Genomic DNA, 22,871 nt, shown 5'->3' with positions numbered 1-22,871 from the left:
GAAAGGTCTTTGTCATAATAGCCAAGAGTACTAGTACGACAAATTTGGCTAGGTTTCAGAGTGCAAGCTCACAGCTAGCTAGCAGGACTCAAAAAAGATGCAGACAAATGTGTAACGACTGCAGTTACAGGGAAACTCCCATAATTATCACTTAAGGAGATCAAGTCTATTCTTAAAATAGTCTCTCAGCTGAAATGATTCTTTTTTAGTCTGTAGCCCCCAGGAAGTTCTAGATAGTAACAAGATATTTGATGTGAGCAGAGCTCTACCTAATTCTTAAGCCCAATTTTCCCCTCTCTATGAGGATACTGAGAGCATTTGACATTCTTTCCGTGTTATAACCACCAAGAGATAAGAGTCTTATCTCTTAAAATATGCAAGAATCAGTGAAAGGGTAAGGGCCATGCCCAGCATCCCATGTAAAGGAGGAAATTTTGACACGGCTGGTTTGCCATGGTCATGAGGCTGCTCTATACATTTTGTGACCCCCTCCCCAAAGTTTAGGACACCAGTTTCCAAGAGATGTGCACTCTGGACATCCAGCCAGCGTTGCTGACTCTATTCCTTTGCCTCCACTCTATTCTTGAATCCCCTTGCAGACACCAGTGTTAGCTCTCAAGGAAATCAGAAAACGGGTGTAACCACTGACTCAGGCAACTCCTGAGGCAAGAGTGGAGTTTTCTGTAATGAGCAGATCGGGGTTCCCAGGGATACTGCAAATCTGCGCTAGCCTGTTACTAGTTTCATCGACATGCGTGCTAATCGTGTCACTGCGTTTTCTTGCCACCCTGCCCCATCTCTCCCTTGCTAGGCCACTCTGGCTGACACAGTAAACGATGCCACCTTCACAGCCGGGTGCCCTAGCGATTGATCCGCAGAGGATCCCAGTCAGCACAACCGCCACCCGGGATACCCAAGCTCTTGGCTCTGTCGTTCTAGAAACCCCGGCGTCGACTGTGGGGCCCAGCGGGCTTTGGGTCTCCGAGATAATGCACGCTTCGCACTAGAACCTTCTCAGGGCTCCCAGGTGTGGCGCCCGGCGGTGCGCGCGAGAGCTCCCTGGGGGGGGGGGGGGGGGGGGGGGAGGGGGGCTTGCGCAGCCCGAGCCCAGTAGCCGCTGACCCCGCGCGCCGTCGTGGGTCGCCCTTTCCAGCTGCTGCCGAGGCCGGGTCCGCAGCCATGTCGCGGTTCTGCCGGCGCAAGTACAAGAGCGGGGACTTGGTGTTCGCCAAGTTAAAGGGCTACGCCCACTGGCCGGCCAGGATCGAGCAAACGGCCGAGGCCAACCGCTACCGAGTGTTTTTCTTTGGGACCCACGATACGGCCTTCCTGGGACCCAAGCACCTCTTCCCGTACGAGGAGTCCAAGGAGAAGTTCGGCAAACCCTGCAAGAGGAGAGGCTTCAGCGAGGGGCTGTGGGAGATCGAGAACAACCCCGCCGTCCAGGCTTCTGGTTACCAGTTCGCCCAGGGGAAGAGCTGCGCCGAGGGGCCCAAGCCCGAGCCGGAGGCCACCGAGGGCTGTGGGGACCCGGAGAGCCACACCGACGGCGGCGGCGGCGCCGAGCCGGGGGAGCCGGGCGTCGACCCGCCGGCCGAGGAGGAGAACGAAAAGGGGCCGCTGAAGAGGAGCGCTAGGGACCCGCCGAAGGACATCCCCAAGCGTCGCAAGGAGGCTGATTCGGAAGAAGGGGAGATGGAGGAGGCGGCCACCGCGGCGGAGGATGCGAAGCCGCTCCTCGTGGAGCCAGAGAACGGGCCGCCGCCGGGGGAGCAGGGGCGGGAGGAAGAGGCTGCTGAGAGAGAGGCCGAGGCCCCGGGCGTCGGAGGCCGTGAGAACCAGTAGTCACCAAAGTTTACAGAAGAGCCCCCGCCCTGTTCCTGCTGCGGCCTGACTGTTACTGGGGGAACTGGCCACGGCCTGCAAACTGGCACCCCGCTCTCCACCCACTCTCCCTTTCCACCCCCGGCCCTTGGGGACTGAGCTGGATGCGGCAGGCCACCAGGCCCTCACCTCTGTGCCCTCACACCACTGGGATCTGAGTCGGGGCCTCTGCTCCCTGGGATGAGATGAGACCACCGTGCCCCCTCCCTGCCTGCAACTGTTTGCCAGCGCTTCCGTTGGGGCCTGGACCAGCCGTTTCCCCCTCATGACATCCCTCCGCCCCTCCCCTCGGGCATTATGGAGCTCCACTTTGGAATCAGGGGTGGGAGTGTCGGAAGGGGTGAAGGAGGAGCAGGGGGTACTTCCAGGGGCCTGCCAGAGACACCCCTCAAACTGTGGTGGGGCGGGGGTGGCGTCTCCTTGAACTCCTGTCCACTCCTCCCAGGCCTATTGTATCGGAGGCCTAGTTGCTGAGAAAGTGGGACAGGTTATGTGGGAGGGGCCTCCCTTTTGCCGACCCAGGGAATTATGGGAGTTGTAGTTTTGCATCACATAATTTGGGCACTTCCAAGTTGTTTCTGCAATCATAAATTTAGCTTTGACTGGCTTCTTGGATTGGAAGGTTGAGGAGCATCTGTCCCCATTTAGATCTTTAGAGCCACACGGGATGTCCTGAGAAGACCCCTGGCCACCCCTCTTCCTCTTCCCACAGTTCAAGGCCACCCTACAGTCATATACATCACCCAGGCATAAAAGAAATGGGCATGCCTCCATCCTGTTCCTAGCTCTGCCGTTGCTACCCCCATTTCTGAGATGAACTAAGAGGTTCCCTTTCTACTTGGGGTTTGATGACTTGTTTTGTAGTTAAGGTTTGGTCAGTGTTCCTTTGCAGTGTCACTTCCCATTCATATCCCCCAACCTGGTCCCCTCAGTACTGTCACCAGATCTGATATGTAACTGACTCAGAAGACAGAGGGAAACACGGGGCCCCTCCCCACCTCCTCCTAGTGGTCTCTCTATGCCTTCCTTCATCTTCGGTCTCTTTCACCCCTGCCCTTCTCCCTTGGGCTCTGATGAAAAATTGTTGGCTGTAGCTTTGGAAGTTTAGATCTGAATTCCTTCAGTTCTAAGGAAATAAAACACGTTGATTACTTTAAACAAATCTCGGGTCTATTCCTTTGGTTTCTGAAGAATTGTCCCTTAAATGTAACGATCCTCTTGTTTTCTATACATCCTATGTTAAAAGCAATTATTTGTAATGTACAGGTGTCTTTTAGAATCACCTTCGATAAACCTTTGTTATCTTAAGGTCTGTACCCTTCATTCTGTGATAATCACTGCCACTGATTAGAATGAACAGAAATAAGTCAACTTAAGATGTTTGAATGGTGACACCTGGGACAGTAACTGAGTTTCTAATACTGTACATGCTTTGCCAAACAACAGATTTGGTCCTTTTGTTGTTGCTGCTTTCCCAGATCTTCTCACTACTCTTCTCCAACACCTTTTACAGGATAAAAAAGGCAGTTGCTTTTTATTTCCAGTTCTTAAAATAAGGTAGTAGCTGCAGAATATTTTGTATCTTTTCAATGCTTTGTGCAAATATCTGGGGATATTTACATCTACTTAATGATAATCACATGCTGGGTTCCAGTTTCTGTATTTGTCAACACTGCATGCATGCAGAGACTTACTAAATACTGGAGTCCTTCTCACAGAACATGCCAGGCCATCGCTAACCAGCAGGGTTAGCAACGGAAGACAATCCTATTTTTCTATCCCTGTATAAAATGGTATTATTTTATTCCAACACAGACACATCAGATGAATCCTTGCTTTTCAACTACTGCTGTTACAATAATATTAATACTAAGAGTTACTATTCAATGAACGTTTACCATGTGCTGAGAAGAATGGCCTCATTCAGTCATTGTAATCTGGCAAGGTAGATATTAGTATTCAAATTTCCCATTGGAAGCAGCTCTGGTTCAGAGAGGTTAAGTGATTTTTCTTACACTTCACAGAACAGTCAAGATTCAAATACAAACTTTGCTGGTCCAAGCCTAAGCTTTTTCCCCTGAATTGCACATTTAGAAAGCACTAACCATGAAATCAGAAGTTAAAAAAAAATGTTATTTTAGTATCAATAACAAGTAATCATGGGAGTAGTTTATATTGAGTCTCTAAAAGTGACTCAGGCTGTATACTATATTCTACATATAATGTCTTTATTAATACAACTACTCAGTTAGGTACCTACTATTATCTCTCTTTCAAAGCTGAGGGAGCTGCAGTTCAGAGTTGTTAAGTATTTTCCCAAGGTCAGACAACTAGTAAATGAACCAAAATTCAAAGGCAGGTCTTTCTCATTCTAATCATAGGTGTTTTGTTTTATTACATTTTATCGTTTGCTATTGTATAAAACTTCCTATTGAATAAAATGGGAGTACTTGCCCTCTACTATTTTGAAGTGAACGTTTAGAAATTTGTGTGGCAAAGACTATATTAGCAAACATTGCTTGTGGCATGTAAGAAAAATCATTTGGGGCATCTGACAATTGTCATTAACTGACTTTGGGAAATGATGAGGACAACTGCACATTCAGTATTTTTCAAGGAGTTTGTGACTGTAAGAAGTTTGAATATGGATCGGTATATTTGCCACAGACAGGCATGTGATTTTGATAAGGTTTTTATGGAGGCACATCTTCCAAAATGATTCAATAACCCGAAAGATAGAAAATGAAATTACTACCATTTGAGTCTTTCTCTTTGTATTATTTCTTTCTTCCTTTTTTTTGTTTCAAATGTTGAAGATAGGAAAATTTAGTGTTTATTAGGGAGCAGCACACACTTGCCTTCTTGGTGACTGTAATATTGTAGTTAAAATGGTGATCTAAATACTAGTACATCTAAAGAATGATTCACAGAGTTAGTAAACAGAAATAAGACCCAGTAAAGAAAGGGAAACATGGAAAATCTGTATTCTCAGCCCTCTTCTCCTGGGAAGTAGACCCTATATGTATGCTTTGGTGGCCAAGAAATGTTTTGTACAGACTGAAAAAGATGCTGTTTCCTTAAATTTTCTTTAATTTTAAAATTCTCCTTGATTCCAGTGCTGTTTTTTGTTTTCTTCTGAGCAATATGTGTCTCAGTGACAAAATGACTGATGAAGAATTAGTTACTTTACCAAACAAAGAGCGCCGCCTGGCCTTTTGCTAATGCTGTGTTGGGGGTATTCAGATATGTTCATGAATGTCCTGAAGGTCATGTTTAAGCGTTCCACATAAATGTGTGTTCATCATGTTGTCAGTGATCTGCAGACACATTTAGCGTTCTGGTTTCTGTAAGGCTTTCCAAGTATTTGATATTTCACACAAACATCACAGATAATGTCACTCTGGCAAGGGATTAAGATGCCACTGAGGGTTGTAAATTTTGTTTCCTTTTTTCAGCTCTCACCCCTCTGCAAATTCTCATCCACGGTGCAGGTGCAGATTCTTCCTTGTGGTTTGTATGTCCATCTTATGTTTCCTGAAAATGTGGTAGATATTCAGGGCAGATAGAGCATCTTTACTTCATTGTCAACACTCTTGTCAAAGAAAAGCTTCTGCTACACATGCTAAGCACACGTGCTGCTCCTTGTGTTTAGACGGAGCTGCCTCTCTCTTTGAACCTGGCCAACTAAAGGTAAGAGCCACCCCTGTGTGTTCCTGGAGCACTTTATACTGTTCCTGGAGCACTTTATACTCACACTGATCATATTCTACCTTCTTGTTTATTTTTTTGCCCTTTCACTAGACTAGAGGAGAAAGAAAATATGTTTCATTAATATTTTATCTCCATTCCCAAAACATGTTAATAAGTGCATAATAGAAATTTTTGAAGTGCTTCAAAGCCTGTTATCAAATACTCCTTATAATCATGGTGATGGAGTAAAAGTCATAGGTGAGGTTGAACACATTCTCACTCTGAAAACAAGGAGGCAGTGTATACTGGCCCATAGACTAATGACACATGCAGGTTGGGTTGATTTTGTGTCCATATAAGTAGCTTCCTAAATTAATTAGGTGACTCGAAGAGCATTGACAATTCTCAGAGACCCAGAGAAATCTTTGCTCTCTGATGCCAAAGCGACGCTATTTATTTTATCTAGGTTTTCTCAATATTTGAGTCACTTGTTAAACCACATAAATCAGGGCATCGTTTGCATAATACCTCAGCCCCCAGGTAGGCAAGAGAAGATTCTGGTTGCAGCCTTCTTCAGACAGGAGCCATATATTAACCATTCAGCCCAAAATTTACAACAATAAAATGTGAGTATGCCAAGGAGAACTTGGATCTTCCCTTCCTTCAGCCTCTTATGGTGTAGACACCTCACCCAGTGTCTACATCTCTAAGAATCTAATGTATTTAAAGGAACGGGATCTATTCACCACTCTCACAAGCCAACTCTCTGGCTTATATATAAACACTTATCTTTCCCACTCTGGGTGGAAATATTGATCATATTAGACTTTGAGATCTCTAAAATAGAGACCTCCCAAGTGGTTTTCTAGAGTAACTCTGACATCAGACAATTTTCTCTTTATGGTCTGATTTTACACGTAAACTTCAGCTTCACTGAAATGGTCTTAAGAATGTCAGAGGATACATGGCAAAAGGCTCCAGATGGCCAGAGGCAGCTTGGGGCATATGTTGCTCAGGGGCAGTCCTAGTCATAGCACGCCCAAATCTTTGGCATGGGGACCAGTGAGTAACAAACTCCACCTACTTCCTGTCCTGGTGTGTGGTCAGTGCCTGAGAACTATGGGTCATTCGGTGAGTGCTGTTTTCTCTCTCGTTTTTATCACTTTGGAACAAGCTCTTCTTTCTGCCCAGAAACTGACAGCTCTACTCCCTTCTTCCCTGATGAGCTTCCCCTAAATTACTCCTTCAGAATTAAGTATCATTCCAGTGTGTCCCAGTCAGATCCTGGCTTCCCTGCTTCATTTCCATTTACTCCACTCTCTTATGCTCAGTAAACAAGTAAAATTCCTTTACTCATTTGTATCAACCAACAGGGTGTACCTTCTATATAGACAGAAACTATGATCATTTTGTTTATTCTAAGAACCTAGCAAGGTGCCTAGTTTATATTAGGCACCCAATAAATGGTTTTCATAAAGAGATACATGAATGAATGACTAAATCCTTCTGTCCCTCCTCACCCTCATCCCAGCCCTCAGAGGAAAATTTGGGGAATTTTGTCATATAATAATGTCATGTCATGTTTGTAACAAAACACAGGGAGGGTAGTCTAAGGACTTTTTTTTAATGGGTGTGTACCATTTTTAAATAAGATTGTTTCGTTTTTTTTTATAGGTAGGTGTTGGTCTCACAAAATAACAAACCTTAGCAATCCTGAAGCCCAAGGAGGATAAATCAAATTATCTAAGGTGGACATCTGAATCTGAGTGTGAAGAAGCATATTAAACACAATATCCAGATCCTTCAGTTATATTTTTTTTTTAGTAATTTGATGCTTCATTATAAACTTCCTTTAATGCAGGAGGCAGCTGGGTGCCATCCGGCTTTGGAGCTACCCCAACTTAGATGTAATTTCTGGCTCCACTATTTAAGAACTGTGTGATCTCAGTTTCCCTCAACTACAAGTTGTGATCATGACTTTCGTGTGACAGGTTTGTTGTGTGAAGCCAAATAGCTCATATATGTTAAAATGTCAAACAGGACCCAGCATAAAATCAGCATTCTATACGTGTAAATTCACTTCCTTTCCATGTAGTCCAGAGAACTCACCATACCATTTGAAATAAGTAGAGCCTAATGCATCACTTTTATTTAGGAAAACACTGGCGGCCTCTGTCTGATGCCCAAGCAGCTTCCTGGTTGTGATAATCCTATGTTTACACTGTCCATAGACAGAGAGAAACTGAAATCTTATCCTCCCATTTGCTCATATGGCCCTTCAACTTGTTTCTTTAAATTCCCTCACTGTTAGCTGCATTATTTTGTGCAAACATGTCCCATTTTAAATATTTCTCTCTTTTAGCATAACTCATCCAGCCTGTGGCCAGTTTTATTGCTTCTGTTATTTCCCTGGGATCCACTTACTGTTTCCCAGTGGGTATTTCTTCAGTGCATCTCCTCCAGTACCTCACAGTCCTGTTTTTTTGCGTCTGTGGATACAGCCATTGTATTGCTCTAATTGTGTCTTGGCTCCCTCGCCTTTTTGCCAGAGTTATCTGTTCACGCATAATTTTAATGAGCTGCTCAGTTGGATTACTGAAAGGCATCGGAGTGTCACGAGGGACGGACCATTCTATCCAGAAGCTCTCTCAGGTTTCCTGTCCTCCTGTGATTTACCAAGTGTCACTTAATTTTGCTTTTTTTTCACACCCTGGCCAACTCTTCATCACAGTCATTACCCACCTCTCTGGGTGATCTACTTAACACTTCGTTAAAAAATATGTTCAGCTCAGCTACTTTCTCACTGCTCATCACTTGTCAACAAGACCTGCTTTTCCCCTTCCACTCATGATTCTCCTGGTGCTCAGAACTTGTCGATCATTCCTTCTGCCCTTGGTGCAGTTTCTTCCTGTGTTCTCCTCGGTGGCATTTGTATTTCAGCCTGTGCCTACCATCAACTTCTATTCTTTTCTTTTCATCCTTGTTTTTCCCCTTGGAGGTTGAGATAAAAGCACTAATTTTAGTCAGTGAATACTTTAATGACTACACCTCAAATATCCTTTAAAATCAAAAATAGAAAAAGATAAGAGTCACTGTTCCATGGTATGAGAATCACTGTTTTTTTTCTTTTAAAAATTACAATCTGCAGAATTATCAGAAACAGGATAACAGCTTGGCTTTCACAGTTTTGGGTTTGTTAGAGGTGGGTGCTGAAGGGGAAAGCATTCTTGCTACAAATAAGTGGGTGTGGCTGCATCGCCCCAGGCCCTGTGGAGAGCACTGGGGACAGAGCTGCCAGTAAGACAGACAAGCTCTCTACCCTCAGGAAGCTTATGTTCTATGGGAAAAACGGACAAATAGACAAGGAATAAAATGGTAACTTCAAAATGCAATAATACTGGAGTGTGAACAGAGGATGATTGTGTGAGGAACATATATTTTCAATTATGTTAAAGTTAAACTTGGTATATTGTAAGGCTCTTAGGAAGTCTGTGGCTCATTTCAAATTAAACTGTTTTAACAAAACTAAATATTTCTGTCCTACTGTGAGTTCACAGCACCGGTGCTTGTACTTACTAAGGATGCTCAGTCTTTCTAATGCATAGAAAAAGATCCCAGAGACGTTCATGCAGTAAACACTCCTGTATATGTTCAGTAACAACAAAAACAAAATAGCACCCATTTATTGAGTGCGTACTATGTGTTAGGGCTGGAGATATATCACCAAACAGTATAAACAGAGCACCTGGCTTCTTGGTGCTTCCATTTTATCAGGTAGAGAAAGGCAATTAAGACTATACTTAACAAATAAGGAAACTATATTTTATGTTAGAAAGATAAATACCACTGGAAAAACAAAGCAAGGTAAGAAGGGCTGCACAAGGGAAATTATGTAATATAAGTAGGGCAGTTAGGGTGGTGGCCAGGTTTATATGTGTACCTGGGGCTTTCACTTTCCCTGCCCTTCCATTTGTCACATCAGAATGTAAGTGTATAGAGTGGCATCCTTAGGTAGATGACCTCGAATGGATATAATTATGAAAATATAAATAATCCACAAACTCAAATACTCATTATTTATAGTAAATTACTAGTGGTACACCTCACGGCAGAGAAGAAACAAATCCTATAATATTTGAAATGAGAATTGTTGCCCAAGAGCACGTTTTGTGTATTTATCGTACATATCCATGTGGCATCTTTTGCACTGTGGTATAGACCAAGATTTTATCTTTATACCATTTAGCATTTTATGTGGGTTTTTTTTTCTCCCCAAATACAAAATACTCAACCACAGGGGCCATGAAATGTTCCGTATCTTCTGTGATACCTAGGAGAGCACTTCACAAAGAATCATCCAGGGGCTTCCCTGGTGGCGCAGTGGTTGAGAGTCCGCCTGCCGATGCAGGGGACACGGGTTCGTACCCTGGTCCGGGAAGATCCCACATGCCGCGGGTGGCTGGGCCCACGAGCCGTGGCCACTGGGCCTGTGTGTCCGGAGCCTGTGCTCCGCAACGGGAGAGGCCACAATGGTGAGAGGCCCCCGTACCGCAAAAATAAATAATCATCCATTTTTATCAATTAATTTAAATGAATGGAGTCAAAAGTAGGTAGATGTTAACAACACACCTCAGTATCCTGAGAGTTTTGTGCACATGTGAGATAAGTTTCATGTGCAATGCCAGTCACAGTAGAGGCTGGATGCCAATGTAACCGGGTGGAGTATTCATGAGGCACATGGTGACTGCATGCCTATAGGTTAAGGTTTGCAGGGTGGGTATGTTTGTCAGAACAGATCCCTATCCCAGTCTTTACTAGCTAATATCCTTGAGTAATTCACACTGGAGTATGCATAGGGAGGGAAGTATGTGTGCAGGTGGGGAATACTCTAGAGATAAATTTTTATTGTAACTCTCAAGGTCAGATTTTTACTTAGATTGCATAAGGATAGGTTGAGTTGTTAGTGTTAAGTCATCTTAGGTTTTGAAAGCCATTTTTTTGTTTTTCTGGCCCAGAATCTGAATTGTTGTTTCATGGCGGAACAGAGTTAGGAATTGATGTAATAGATATAAATCAAATATGTTTCCGGGGTCCTATTTTCTATTCAGTCTCCCAAGGAGAGGCTTGTAGTATCCTGGGTTTTTGTAAAACATAACTTGAAATGCCGGTCTTTTAGATGAACAGTGTAAGCCTGGGTTGGGTGATGGTGCAGAGTGTGCAGAGATAGATTTAGGAAAAGTTAAAAGCCTCCTTTCACACTAGAGAGAAAACCAATAGTTTTGCTCTTTCCACTTGACTGGCATTTGTAACAACTGCTCACCTGTTAGCAGGCGTTGCTTTGGGTCTGAATGTCAGAGCCTTGGAAACAATCCACAGTAAGCTTCCTTGGTGAGGCAGAAAAGGGCTGCTAGGCCACGTCAATTCATAAGACAGCTGAGTATCCCCCTTCTCATACTTCTTATGACTGTCATGAGAAATGGACACTCTAACTATGTTTTAATCACATTGATGTATGTGTTTGAATGCCAAGCAGATGTCATTTAGTGCAGGTCCTCTGTAATACTTCTCACTCTGTGGGTTAAAAAGAGGGAGAGAGAATGAGGAAAATGATATTTTACATCCCAAGTGCTAAGTGTGGAACAAAAAAAAAACCCAAAACAAAACACAGCCCACTTTCTCCCCCTCAGCCCTCCTCGCCTCCCCCAGAAAACATCACCTATGTTGGTTCCCAGAAACAAATATTACACCGGGCAAGAGAACGATCCTCTGGCCCTTTGATTGTATTCACCCTAGGAACTGGTTAAGGAGATTACCTCAAAGCCGAATATAAATAATAACGAACATGTTAAAAATGGTGGACAATAAATGGCCCCCAAACCTTCACGTTGACAGCATTGCCACGTGTGTTATCATGGAGAGTCGAAGAGAAACTTCCTTCATAAAAGCTGCATATTTAATCTTTTTTTTTTTTTCCTGATCTTGTGGGACCAGGATGGATACCACATATTTATCAAATTTGAAAAACAAACAAACAAACCTCAAGCCACAGATGGTTAATGGCAAGGTGCCTCATGCTACACTTGAAGGGCTGTCTTAGCTGCTCAAATGAAGAGATGCCCCCAATAATTATATCGCAAAAATAATTAGCATAGCGTGTATCTGCAGGGCTGCTCTTTCTGCATTTTGCCTCTCTGGCTCAGGAGGACAGACAGTGGTGTATTCCTCCTGCTGCCACCACCTCCCTCTAATAATGGCCATTATTCATAGCAGGGCACTTGAGGTCACTGGTGTGTTCTTTGTGCACAGGACCCTGCTATTCATCCTGTACCATCCCCTGGATTGTGAGCTATGGCAAACGGATTTGAAAACCAGTTTGTTCTTTGTATATGAGATGTAGATTTGACCTTGTGTTGTCCTTCTGCGTCTTCTGTGATCTCGCAAACCGTAGACACGAGACTTTCAAGCAGCCTTGTAAAAAAATCTCCAACTGTGCTTTGGTTTTGAGTTTAAATCATAGTATTCCAATCATTTGTTGGTTTTGCTCTAAAGATGCCTGGGGCATCCAGCTGCAGCTGAGAGGGCAGACTCCTCATTGTTAGTAATTAGAAAGAGCCTGCTAGTGATTCAAGGTAGCTCAGAATTCATACATTTTTTTTAAAACCAAATGTGTTAGTGAGATGTAGTTTGCTGAATTCATTGTAGCTGTCTGGCTGCCTTTTTAACCTTGCTGCCCTGCTCACTATACATGCAGTCAGTCACCAAAGACCCTGGTTCCCTGTTGTGTTCCTGAAGCCTGATAAAATGCATCAAATATTAGCTGAACCTCCTGGTCTTCCTCGCTGTTGGTCACCATCTCTGAGATTTCAGCTACATTGACATAGCTGTACATTGAAGTAACTTTCTAACATTTAATATGTGCGCTTGGGTTCGGTGGGCACAGAATAAATGCCTCATGAATTAATAAATGATTGAATGAAAGGATGTTGCTTGTGGTGTTTTGAAGAGTTATTATTTTTTCTAAAGAAATTGAACGATAGAAGATTGCCGAATCTTGCACACCCAAGGAACACTTCTCAGAGAGGCAAAATTCTATGGCTTCTTTTCTGTTTTTGCTTAGTTACTGTGTAAGGGGCACCTAGATACATAAAATAGTTTCACTGTACCTAAGGTCTCATTTCAGGAGTTATTTTATTGTCACTAAAGAAGGTATTAATAGTCATTAGCAATTGGTCTCTGCTTTGAACACTGACTTTCTGAAAATAGACAGTGATGCTATTTCAGGGAAAAAAATCATTTTAGCAGTATAACCAGGAAACACTGGGCGGCATAGCAAATAAATGGATGTCTCACATTGAATAAAATGATAAGGTAATTTGTGATCATCTCAATTAGTAACTTCATTACATTAATTCCAGAGCTTAAGGTTGAGGTAGACAAGTTAGAATCATTGAAACATTTATGAATTGTTTACATTTTCATTTGGGTAACATCTATATATCTTATGAGCTCTTCTATTAAAAATAAAACTTTATTCAGCTTTCTTGATCTAGATATGCTGGCATAATTTATCTAGAATTTAAATTTGGGTGGAATGGAACCAAATTGCATTTTAATGTGAATATGCACAGAAATGAAAATTAATAAATTTCCTAGTTAAGCTTTGCTCTCAGGCCCTTTGGTTTTTTTTTTTCTTGTGTCATTAACCTTTTGAATCCTTATTGGGATGATGAACAGTTATTATAAATCATAAACAAAAATTGAAGCTAAAGATATAGAGAATGAAAGTAGAATTGTCATAAGAGAAAAGGGGGAAAGGGAATTTGGGGAAATTCTTTGGAACCAAGGAAAATGATCAGATTTTGTATAGTCTGGATGTGACTGTGATGCCAGGGCAGGTCCTGTTCTCACCGGTGAACCCTGGTGAGCCACTCAGCGCTCACTGTGCTGTACCTCATGCCTCATCCAGGAATTCTGTTAGCATTTTCAGGTAAACTCACCAGAGACACTTATTGAGAAATTTGGGGGAAATCAACCACAGAAGTATTTTTATGTAAAATTATGCCATGTCCCTCAAGAAGAACAAATTTCTCTGCACACGCATAGCAGCGAGCATTTACATAGTTTCAAAAAAATATTTTTTTCAGAGCCCCAGCTTTCTTTATGATAATGTACTTCCACCTCCCTTTCTAAGGTGATAATAGTAAAAAGTTGTGGTTTTTTCCCCTCATGGTAGCAAGTTATAAATTTCCATTGGAAATTTATAAGAAAGAATTTCTGAAAACTGTAGATTAGCATTTATAACTTCACGGAAAATTTTTAAACAGCTCAACATTTGAATATTTTTGCATTAATAAGGAAGAGGGCTATTCAGTGAGATCTAAGGATGGATTATGAGTATTAATTTAATGTTCTTTGAAAAATGAAGAAAGTGCAAACATTTAAACCAAATTCTAAAGCACTTATCCACAGTCTGTTACTTGCCTCCTGGTCAATATTATTTACAATGTATAGTTGAAGAGGCATTAAGTTTCTTTAAACATGTGTGAAAGAAGCATGCGATTTATGAAGGCTATAGGTGATTTATTTAAAACCCTTCCTATTCAAACAGGGAGTTAAGGACTCATTGTTGTGATGGTAGAAAACACCCATCTTTAACCTAATTCTCCTAATGTTCCCTCTGTACTTAAAATATTTGGCAGATTTGTTTAATGTAACTGTTTCTTTTCTGGCACACAGAACTTTATTTAGTGACTGGGATAACTCATTAACCAAATCCCAGAAATAGAGTTTTCCGTGAGAGTCAGCGTTTCTAGTTTCTGATTATGAACTTTAGAAAGTGATGAGATTCTCATGAGCTTAAAGCTAGTGGGAAGAAAACCATCCACTGTCAGGGCAATGTGACTTTGCTTTCCTTACAGGGTTTAGCATGTGCCCCTAAGAAACAATGGAAAATGTAGAACATTTTAACAGAGATATTTCATTCTGCTACAAATTAGGTCAGAACCTAGTTCCTAAGTTTGAGAATTGGAACCAATTGCTGCCACTTACCATCACAAATTTCTGTCAAGGAAACGGGAAATGTGAGAATAGTGAAAATATGTGTATTTGACAGCCCTTGACAGCATTATCATAGACAGTCAACTTGACTAATGTCTTTTGTGCCATGTGCAAATGAAAGCACACTACGTACCCTGTAAGCTCAGCCCCAAGAGTGGCTCACATCCAGACAAATGAGGCTGTAATGGTGGGTTCTGCACTTCAGCATAAATCAGTGGGTGTTTGACCACTGGTTTAAATGGGTCTGTGATACTGACCTGTAAACATGGGTGATCGTCTATTGCTTAGGTAAATATATAATACTGACCTCATTTCACATCTGAGTTTTTATTAAATACATCATAATTCAGAGTAAAATCGTGAAGCCAAGAATATGTAAGAGGACAATCTTCAAGCAGCCAAAATAGATGTCAGTAAAGCTCATGCTTGAGAGAATCTGTCCCTGGGACTTTGGGGATATCGTGGAGAACTATGAAGGCAGGTGGTCAGTCTGCCTTATGAGAAGACCCCAACGTTAAGATGCTGAGGGTGTATTGTGGCGGGCCAGAGCCAAGGAGGCAGGCGAGGGAGGTTACGCTAAGTCACATGGCTCATGGAGAGTGGTGCCTCTGCAGGGCCTCTGGAAGGACCAGCATTCTCCCCCTGCCATAGCAAGTTTTCATGACCTGCGACACAGGGCTTGGGCAAGAGCCTACAGATGACACATAGCAGCACCATATAGGGCCTTTTTCCCTTTTTTGTTCCACCCATCCTCCTGGTGGGACAAGGCAGAGGTAGGAGACCTCAGAAGAGAGAGGAGAGATAGGAGAGGCAGCAGCAAGGTGGTGGCCAGCAGGGCTGAGGGCCACACTGGACTTGGGGAAGCAAAAGCATTACAGCGGCTGGAGACTGAAATGTTAAACGGAGTTAGATTAGCTGGAACTTTTAAGCAACCGATAATAGTTAAAAATGACAGACTCTGATCCAGATGACATTAAAGGACACAGAAGGGGGATTTTACGGAGCAGGTCTGAAAATAGTGGTTAGCGGGAAAAGGAAGAATCCCGTTTTCATCCTGCTGAGTAAATTTTTCAATTTGACTTCACGTTCAATGCCTTCTTCTTTCCTCAGTTGTTACGCTGATGAATGAAGAGATGAACGAGTGAATTTGGGCCTTTGGATCATTAATCTCAGAGTTAAATGCGTGTTTTTCTACACTTAAAACAAAACCAAAGCCTCAGTGAGTAAATGGTAGAAGCTTTTCTTCTCCAGGAGACAAGGAACCTATCCACAGCCTGTAACTCACAGCAGTGGGAATGCATTCCACCCCAGCCCAACCCTGTCCCCACTACAGTGAGCCCCCAAGAAATCGGGGAGTTGCAGATTGTGAGGGAAGACAGCTACAGCTTTCACCTTTATTTCATTTAAATTGTCCAAAAAAACCATGTTTCAGAGAGCTATTTGATTTTTGAGAAAATTAATACTCATATTGGTGTTTTCACTTTTATTAAAATTGAAAAAAAAGAACAACTCTCACATTCAAAAGACAGCAATCGATTTCCCCAATAGGGAAACCCAAGATTTCCAAGAATAGAAATTTAAAATCCCAGTACTTGGTATTAGCACTGACGTTGCTTAAATTCCAGAAGGATTTAAATTTGACAATGTGAACTAAAATACGCCAGCTCCTTCGGTGTCACAGTTGCTGAAAGTGTTACTCCAAGAAAAGCAACTGAAACTACGCATGTTGTTTGTTATTTCATGGCATTGGATATTTGCTCTTATCAGAGTCTTATTGTTTGAAAGAGAGTCTTTTTTTCTAGTGCGAATGTGAAATATCTCCTTTGGGGTCTGAGGCATGCATAAAGATGTATCATTTGCCTTTTAATGGGGGCTTTCTGGTGACTCTAAAGTTTTAAATTGTTGTATATGCATCAGGTATTCCTTACCGAATGTTCTTGCTATGTGCTCTACAAATAATGGATGGAAATAATTATAGTGAGGATGGCTTCATATGATGATGTCACTCCAGAGAAAGCCTGCACCGCAGGGAGCATTTCCAGTAAAGTATGGCAGAAACTGCAGGGTAATCAAAGTGCAAATTCCAATTTATTTAAGCAATATTGTTCTTGCTCCTCCATTTCACAAAGCTGTCCTTTCTCATTAAATTTTTGAAAGAGAAGGAATGAATTTTACCAGCATAAATCTGAATGCTAGTTGACCTTTTTGAAAACTCTGCATGGAATACTGGCATCAGCTGTCTTTTCCCACATGTGGTGACAAAGGGAAGAAATGGAGGCTTATAAGGAGTAAGCTGAATATGTGTGAGACTTGATGCCATCTAACTCAGCTTCTATTTGAAGAGAAGTTTATGTACGTTGAGGGGAGTGCATTTGTTGATGACCCCATGAAGGGCGTGTTCTGGATGGACATCCCAGGGATTGGCTTTGATTTGACCGTGTTTTGCTGTCTGGCAACGAACAAATGTATGAATATAAATAGAGTTGATATCATCTGTACACTGGTGACAATTCAACTGTTAAGTGTCTTAATTTATTTAATAGCTTATTTTTTATCAGATGTTTATTAAGCATCCATGATGTATCAATTGATGTTGTGGAGGGATTATAAAATCAAATTAAATGCAGTTCTTGCCCTTAACATGAAAGTGATTAGGAGGGGTCTTCTTATTAGAAGATTATAATACGGTGTGGCCAGTTTTATGATGGAGGGAGACCCAGGGTGCTGCAGGAGTGCCTAGAAGGGACCCCCACCCAGATAGGTGTGAGAAGGAGCCTTCCCAGAAATGGTGATATCTGATGTTTGATTTGAGTCTTTAATGACCAGTCGATCAGGAAGGGGTGAAGTGAAAGGGTTTGAAAGCAAAAGGACTAGAGTTTTTCAAAGCACCCAACATTATAAATAAGAAGAATGGGGAATAAAGTTCCTTTCCTTTGGCTGGGGAGGAGAACATGGAAGAATGAGGAAAGCATCTAGTGGAAAAAAGAAAACAGGAGTTTGCCCATAAAGAGTCCTGTTTTCTCTACTGTGTTTAAAATACATGAATTCTGGTGTAAAGTCCAGAGTAGTTATTGACATAACTGCTCGTAGGCTCAGGCTAGAGGGGCCCTTGCTCCGGAACCCATGCTTTAGGAGGCTTTTCTTTTAACAATCACACACACACAAAATAAAATCATTAAAGCATGCAAGACCACCTCTGTGCTCCAGATTTAGCATTGCTGGCCCAGTTCAACACATAATCCAGAGCAGCAGCTCTTGTGTTGAATGTTCAGGGCCCAGGGAAGCACCCCTCCACAGCTGGCCCTGTGTCCACTCGAGAGGAGAAAAAATGGAAGCAATTTTCTTTTATTCATTTCTGCTAATTGACTTAAAACTTCTCAGGTAATATGTATGCAGTAGATTCTTGCCTAACAAAGGATAGTTTTCAAATCGGACCAAAAGAGCATCCATTTCCTTGCTTATCTTTAATGTTCTAGTTTGTAGACAAAGAACAAACTAGAATGAATTCCTAATTCCTAATTTGGGAATTAAGGTTTGTATTCCCAAAATTTGCACAATGAAGGCTAAGGAATATTGTACAGTATTAAATATTATATTACTAGAAAAAAATTCTCTCTCTCTCTCTCCCCCTTTTTCTCTTTCTCTATACATACACACTCACACACAATATATACACAAAAATATATACATGAAAACACATAGGCATGATAATTTTACATTGAATGCTAAAATTTGAAAGGCTTTATTTATATGAAAATATTAAATTCTTTAAAATTACATAAAAATTTCAGATTTATGTTAGAGCATTTTACTCTTTTGATAGTCTTTTATTAGAATTTGTCTTTTAATTTTATAGATAACTGAATATTTTGGAAGAAAAGACTTTTTGAAAATATGAAAAAATATGCATTTTTCTTTTGTACTTGTAACTTACATCTTTAATGAGTGAAACTATATTAAGCTTTTGTATACTTGGAATATTTTTTAATCCTTTAGATCACTAGAACATAAATTATATAAAAATATTGATTAAAATAACATAATTAGTAATTTTGCTAAAATGAATATTATAGACATACATAAAATCTATATTTTGGTGTGCTTTTATTACCCGTTCTAAACCCACCAGATTCTAAACAGAATGCTCAGATATGCACAACAGTGATGCAATTCAGTTGTTTTTACTATTTTCCTGACTTCGTATAAAAAAACCGTAACTTTACATGTTATGTTGATATTTTATCAATACAAAGGCATATTCTTCACAGGACATATTCTATTTATCAGTTTGTTAAATTGAATAGTTTTTGTATATTTAGCTATATGTATGTAGGATTCCATTTGTGTGCTTCCCCAAGCCCTGGTTATTGAAATGTCTTAAGCAAGGGAGTAGCATAACCAACACTTGAGAAAGATCACTCCAGTGGAGACAGTAAGACCAGTTAGGAAGCTGGTCTCCTTCTTTGTGGGTAATGTTTCGACCTCTAGCCTGAAATTCTGAGTCAACCCTGCTCACTTCTTTCCATATTGTATCTTCAGAGAGGGTTTTGAGCCCTGCCACTATAGGTTTCCTGGCCAGTAAGTTCCCAGCTACAGGCCTATCCATTTTCAGACCAGGCATTTTTGACAGCTCAGTCATAGAGATAGGTGGACTGGAAGGTCTTCTGTCCTTAAGTAAAAAGAAAGCTGAGAGTCCACAGGAGCCTGTCTTGAGTTTCAAAACGCAAGCAAAACCATACTTCTCTTCTGACAAGTAAGTCAGAAAGAGAAAAACAAATATTGTATATTAATGCATGTAGGTGGAACCTAGAAAAATGGTACGGATGAACCGGTTTGCGGGGCAGAAATTGAGACACAGATGTAGAGAACAAACATATGGACACCAAGGGGGGAAGCGGCGGCGGGGTGGGGATGGTGGTGTGATGAATTGGGCGATTGGGATTGACATGTATACACTGATGTGTATAAAATTGATGACTAATAAGAACTTACTGTATAAAAAAAATTAAATTAATAAAACAAAAAAAACTTTGACCCAAAAGATAGAGATTTAAAAAAAAAAAGAAAAAGCATTGGTGGGAAAGCCCTGTAGATATGAGTGGCAAAATAAATGAACTTCTTTAAGAGTCCTTGAACCCTCCAGCCTGACCACTGCCCCAGTGAGTCTGCAAGGTTTCCCCGGATCCTCTCAGGTTGCAGCCTTCCAGTCTGATCCACCATGGACCCCTCAGGACTCATCCCTCCAATGTCTTTAATGACAAATAGACAAGAGCTGGGTGTATTTGAGATGCTATTTCAAATATTCCACATAGGTTCATTTCATGGGGAGAAGGGAATTATGAGGACAGAAACCAGAGGTTATTTTTTTTTTTCTAAACCACTTTTCATTCTGGTTTCAACTTCAAATTGAATGAGAAATCTGCCTACTGTCAAGCTGAAATAAGATGTAGAATTCATCCTAAGCAAGAGCCAGGGATTCTAATTATAGTTCTTCTTGGACTTACAGATTTGAAAGCCTTCTTCTCTATTTTATCTTAAAGTAAAATACAGGAGTTAAATTTGATGGTAATGCCTTGGTGACATCAAGTTTCTAAAATGGGAAGCAAATTTTGTTTAGAAAATACACTCTGTAATGCTTGTATGTTTTATCATCATTGATAGGAGAATATATCTTGATGGGGATATTGAAGGTTAATAAGTACTAAATTATTAACTAGGAGATGAAATTGAGTAGTCCTGATAAATTAAAGTTTATACATGTAAATGTATAATTTATGTATATGTGCATAAATTTACATATATGATAACATAGAGACAGAGTAAGTATTTTAGTAAGCCATATAATTTCTGTTTTCAATTTGTATAGAATTTGTGACTTTCTCATCACATCAGTAGGACCTCTGAAATGGACTTATGTAATTAATACTAGATTTTAAATAATCTTTGGATCTATTACTGTGATTATTCTCATTAGCAGTTTAACTTGGCCCTAATACATTTTATTCTATTTTATGCACCTCATCTCTCCATTTCCCATAGGAGTGAGATGTGGCAGCACCATCAACTCCAAAGATAGCTTTGTACAAGATTAGCATCTTCAACAAGAGTGTCAGAGGCATGTAGATGAGGAAAACGTAATCACAACCACTCACTATGAATTTCCTGGGACAAAACTGTACTTAAACAGCAACAACAAAAGGTGAACTTACTTAGGATGATTGATGGCCAGTTCTCCCTCGTTAAGTTTCATTCAGAAGAGCGCAGGTCATACCTGAGAATGTTCTCATGAAACAGTCGATTACCTTCTGGTTTTCATCTGGGATCTGCTACTTATTACATGTGGGACCCTAGTCAAGTTAACTTTTCCCTTCCGCAGTGTACTCATCTGTAAAATGGGGAGAAGAATGGTACTTGTTGGGATGTAATATAATAGAAATAATACCTCTTTGTTGTAAGGACTAAGTGACATGCTGCAGATGAAACACTTAGCACAGAGACTGGCACTTAGTAAACTCACAACATGTTAGCCATTATTGTAGTATCTGAAAAGCGTACTCTACTAATAATTGAACAGCTGATTTTTCTTGTTATTTGTCCACAATAATTGACCACCTTGGATATTTGTTTTGAGCCATAATGAGGATGGAGTCAAAAAATCAACCAGTCATCCCTCATAATTGCAAAGAATCATCTTTAATGAACTTCAATTAGAAACTTCCAGGAAAGAATATTCTTTATGAGGAAAAAGATAAAGAGAGCTGAGGCCATAAAGAATTGGGCCCCACTTAAACATTCTCTCCCAAACCCAGGACAGAATAATATTGATTGGCGTCAAGTAACAATTCTATCATTTTGGCTACCTGGATCGAGTCTGGCTAAGATAGAAGGACACAGTTCTTGTCTCACTAAATGAGTTTTTAAAGCATTGCTCCCAGTCTCTCTGTGGGTATGTTTCAACTCAGTAGAGGGCTCAGCCTGAAGTACAAGAAATCAGGAGTTAGTCTAGAGCAGGACAGGGTGGCTCTCTGAGATGTCTGAAGACAATCCAAACCTATAGCCTTGATTGAGGGCCCAAAGCAGTAAGCCCATGCAGGCACAAGCCACAGAATGGAAAACTCACAGGTTAGCACTTTGGAATATTTATTTTGTCTACTTCTAAAATATTTAGTTTGGGCCATTTAAACTGATACTTTATTGGTGTACACACTTGTCCAAATTTATAGCAGTTGACACTGCATGGAACTTTGGGGACTCTGGTTCATGGCTAGCTGATTGTTTAAAAAGCTCATATGTGAAAAGCCAGGTCTCTCTGTGAATGTAGATAAAAAGTGGGTCAAGCCAAGTGTATGGAAAATGAGATAACGGGAGATTCAAAGCATATTCCCATGGGGGCCACTTTCTCTGATGTCCAGCTGAACTCCATATTAATGAAGGATGAAAACTTCTCACAACTGATAAGCACGCTGTCTCCTGGCAATTATCACAGCTCCTGTTGCAAAATAGGTACTTTATTTGGACTTTATCCATTCCTTGGCTTGCTCTCCGTGAGGAAGCACAGCCTCAAATAATTGCGGGTCTATTAGCACATCAATTATCTAAAGACCTTGATTTTAGCAAGGAGTGGATTTTAATCAATCACTGTAAATGTTATCGAGAGATTAGTTTGTCCCAGAGAATAAAATAAAATTAACTACAATTAGACTGTAATAACTTGCAAGTGCCACGAGCATATATTTTCTGGTTCCTTTAGAATGAACGCATTTGCCTCTACCTTGTACAGAAAAAAGATGTTTAGACTTTTGCAATAATAACGGGAATTAATGTGACCTCTTCCTTCCTTGTAAGAAACTGAAAGTACACGACTAAACTAATAAATAAATAGATCACCCTTTAATATATCCGAGATCTTGCTAAACAAGACAATGTGAGATAATTAATAGAAACTAAAGAGCTTGTTAAAGAAGGGTCTCCTTTCAATCCTAGGTTTTTAAAGCTTTGGTAGTTGGAAAGAAGAGGGGATGGTGAGGAGAGAAAAGAGAAGATGCAGAAAGGTTCAGTGTTAGTCAGCTGAGGTACCAAGTGACAGCGTGGCAGATCTGGGGGCATGTGAGCGTCCTGTCAGGCATCCAGAGATACTTGGTGAGAGAACTTATTAAAATATCGCACTTGCTATTTTCAAGCTGAATGGGGGACTGTTACAGTGTCTGTAATGATTTACTTTAAAACACTTTGGCACACAC

General features: G+C 41.0%; 1 protein-coding gene across 1 annotated transcript; it reads left to right on the top strand.

The window, feature by feature from the left end:
• The first annotated feature begins 1,179 nt into the window (after positions 1 to 1,179).
• On the top strand, positions 1,180 to 1,845 carry HDGFL1 (HDGF like 1). The gene has a single exon (XM_032650038.1). The coding sequence runs from the start codon at positions 1,180 to 1,182 to the stop codon at positions 1,843 to 1,845; it is 666 nt and encodes a 221-aa protein (XP_032505929.1).
• The last annotated feature ends 21,026 nt before the right edge of the window (positions 1,846 to 22,871 follow it).

Source organism: Phocoena sinus, chromosome 11, assembly GCF_008692025.1.
Source record: "Phocoena sinus isolate mPhoSin1 chromosome 11, mPhoSin1.pri, whole genome shotgun sequence".
Classification (NCBI taxonomy): domain Eukaryota; kingdom Metazoa; phylum Chordata; class Mammalia; order Artiodactyla; family Phocoenidae; genus Phocoena; species Phocoena sinus.
Note: the sequence above shows the minus strand (reverse complement) of the source record. Positions and strands in the feature narration are given on the sequence as shown.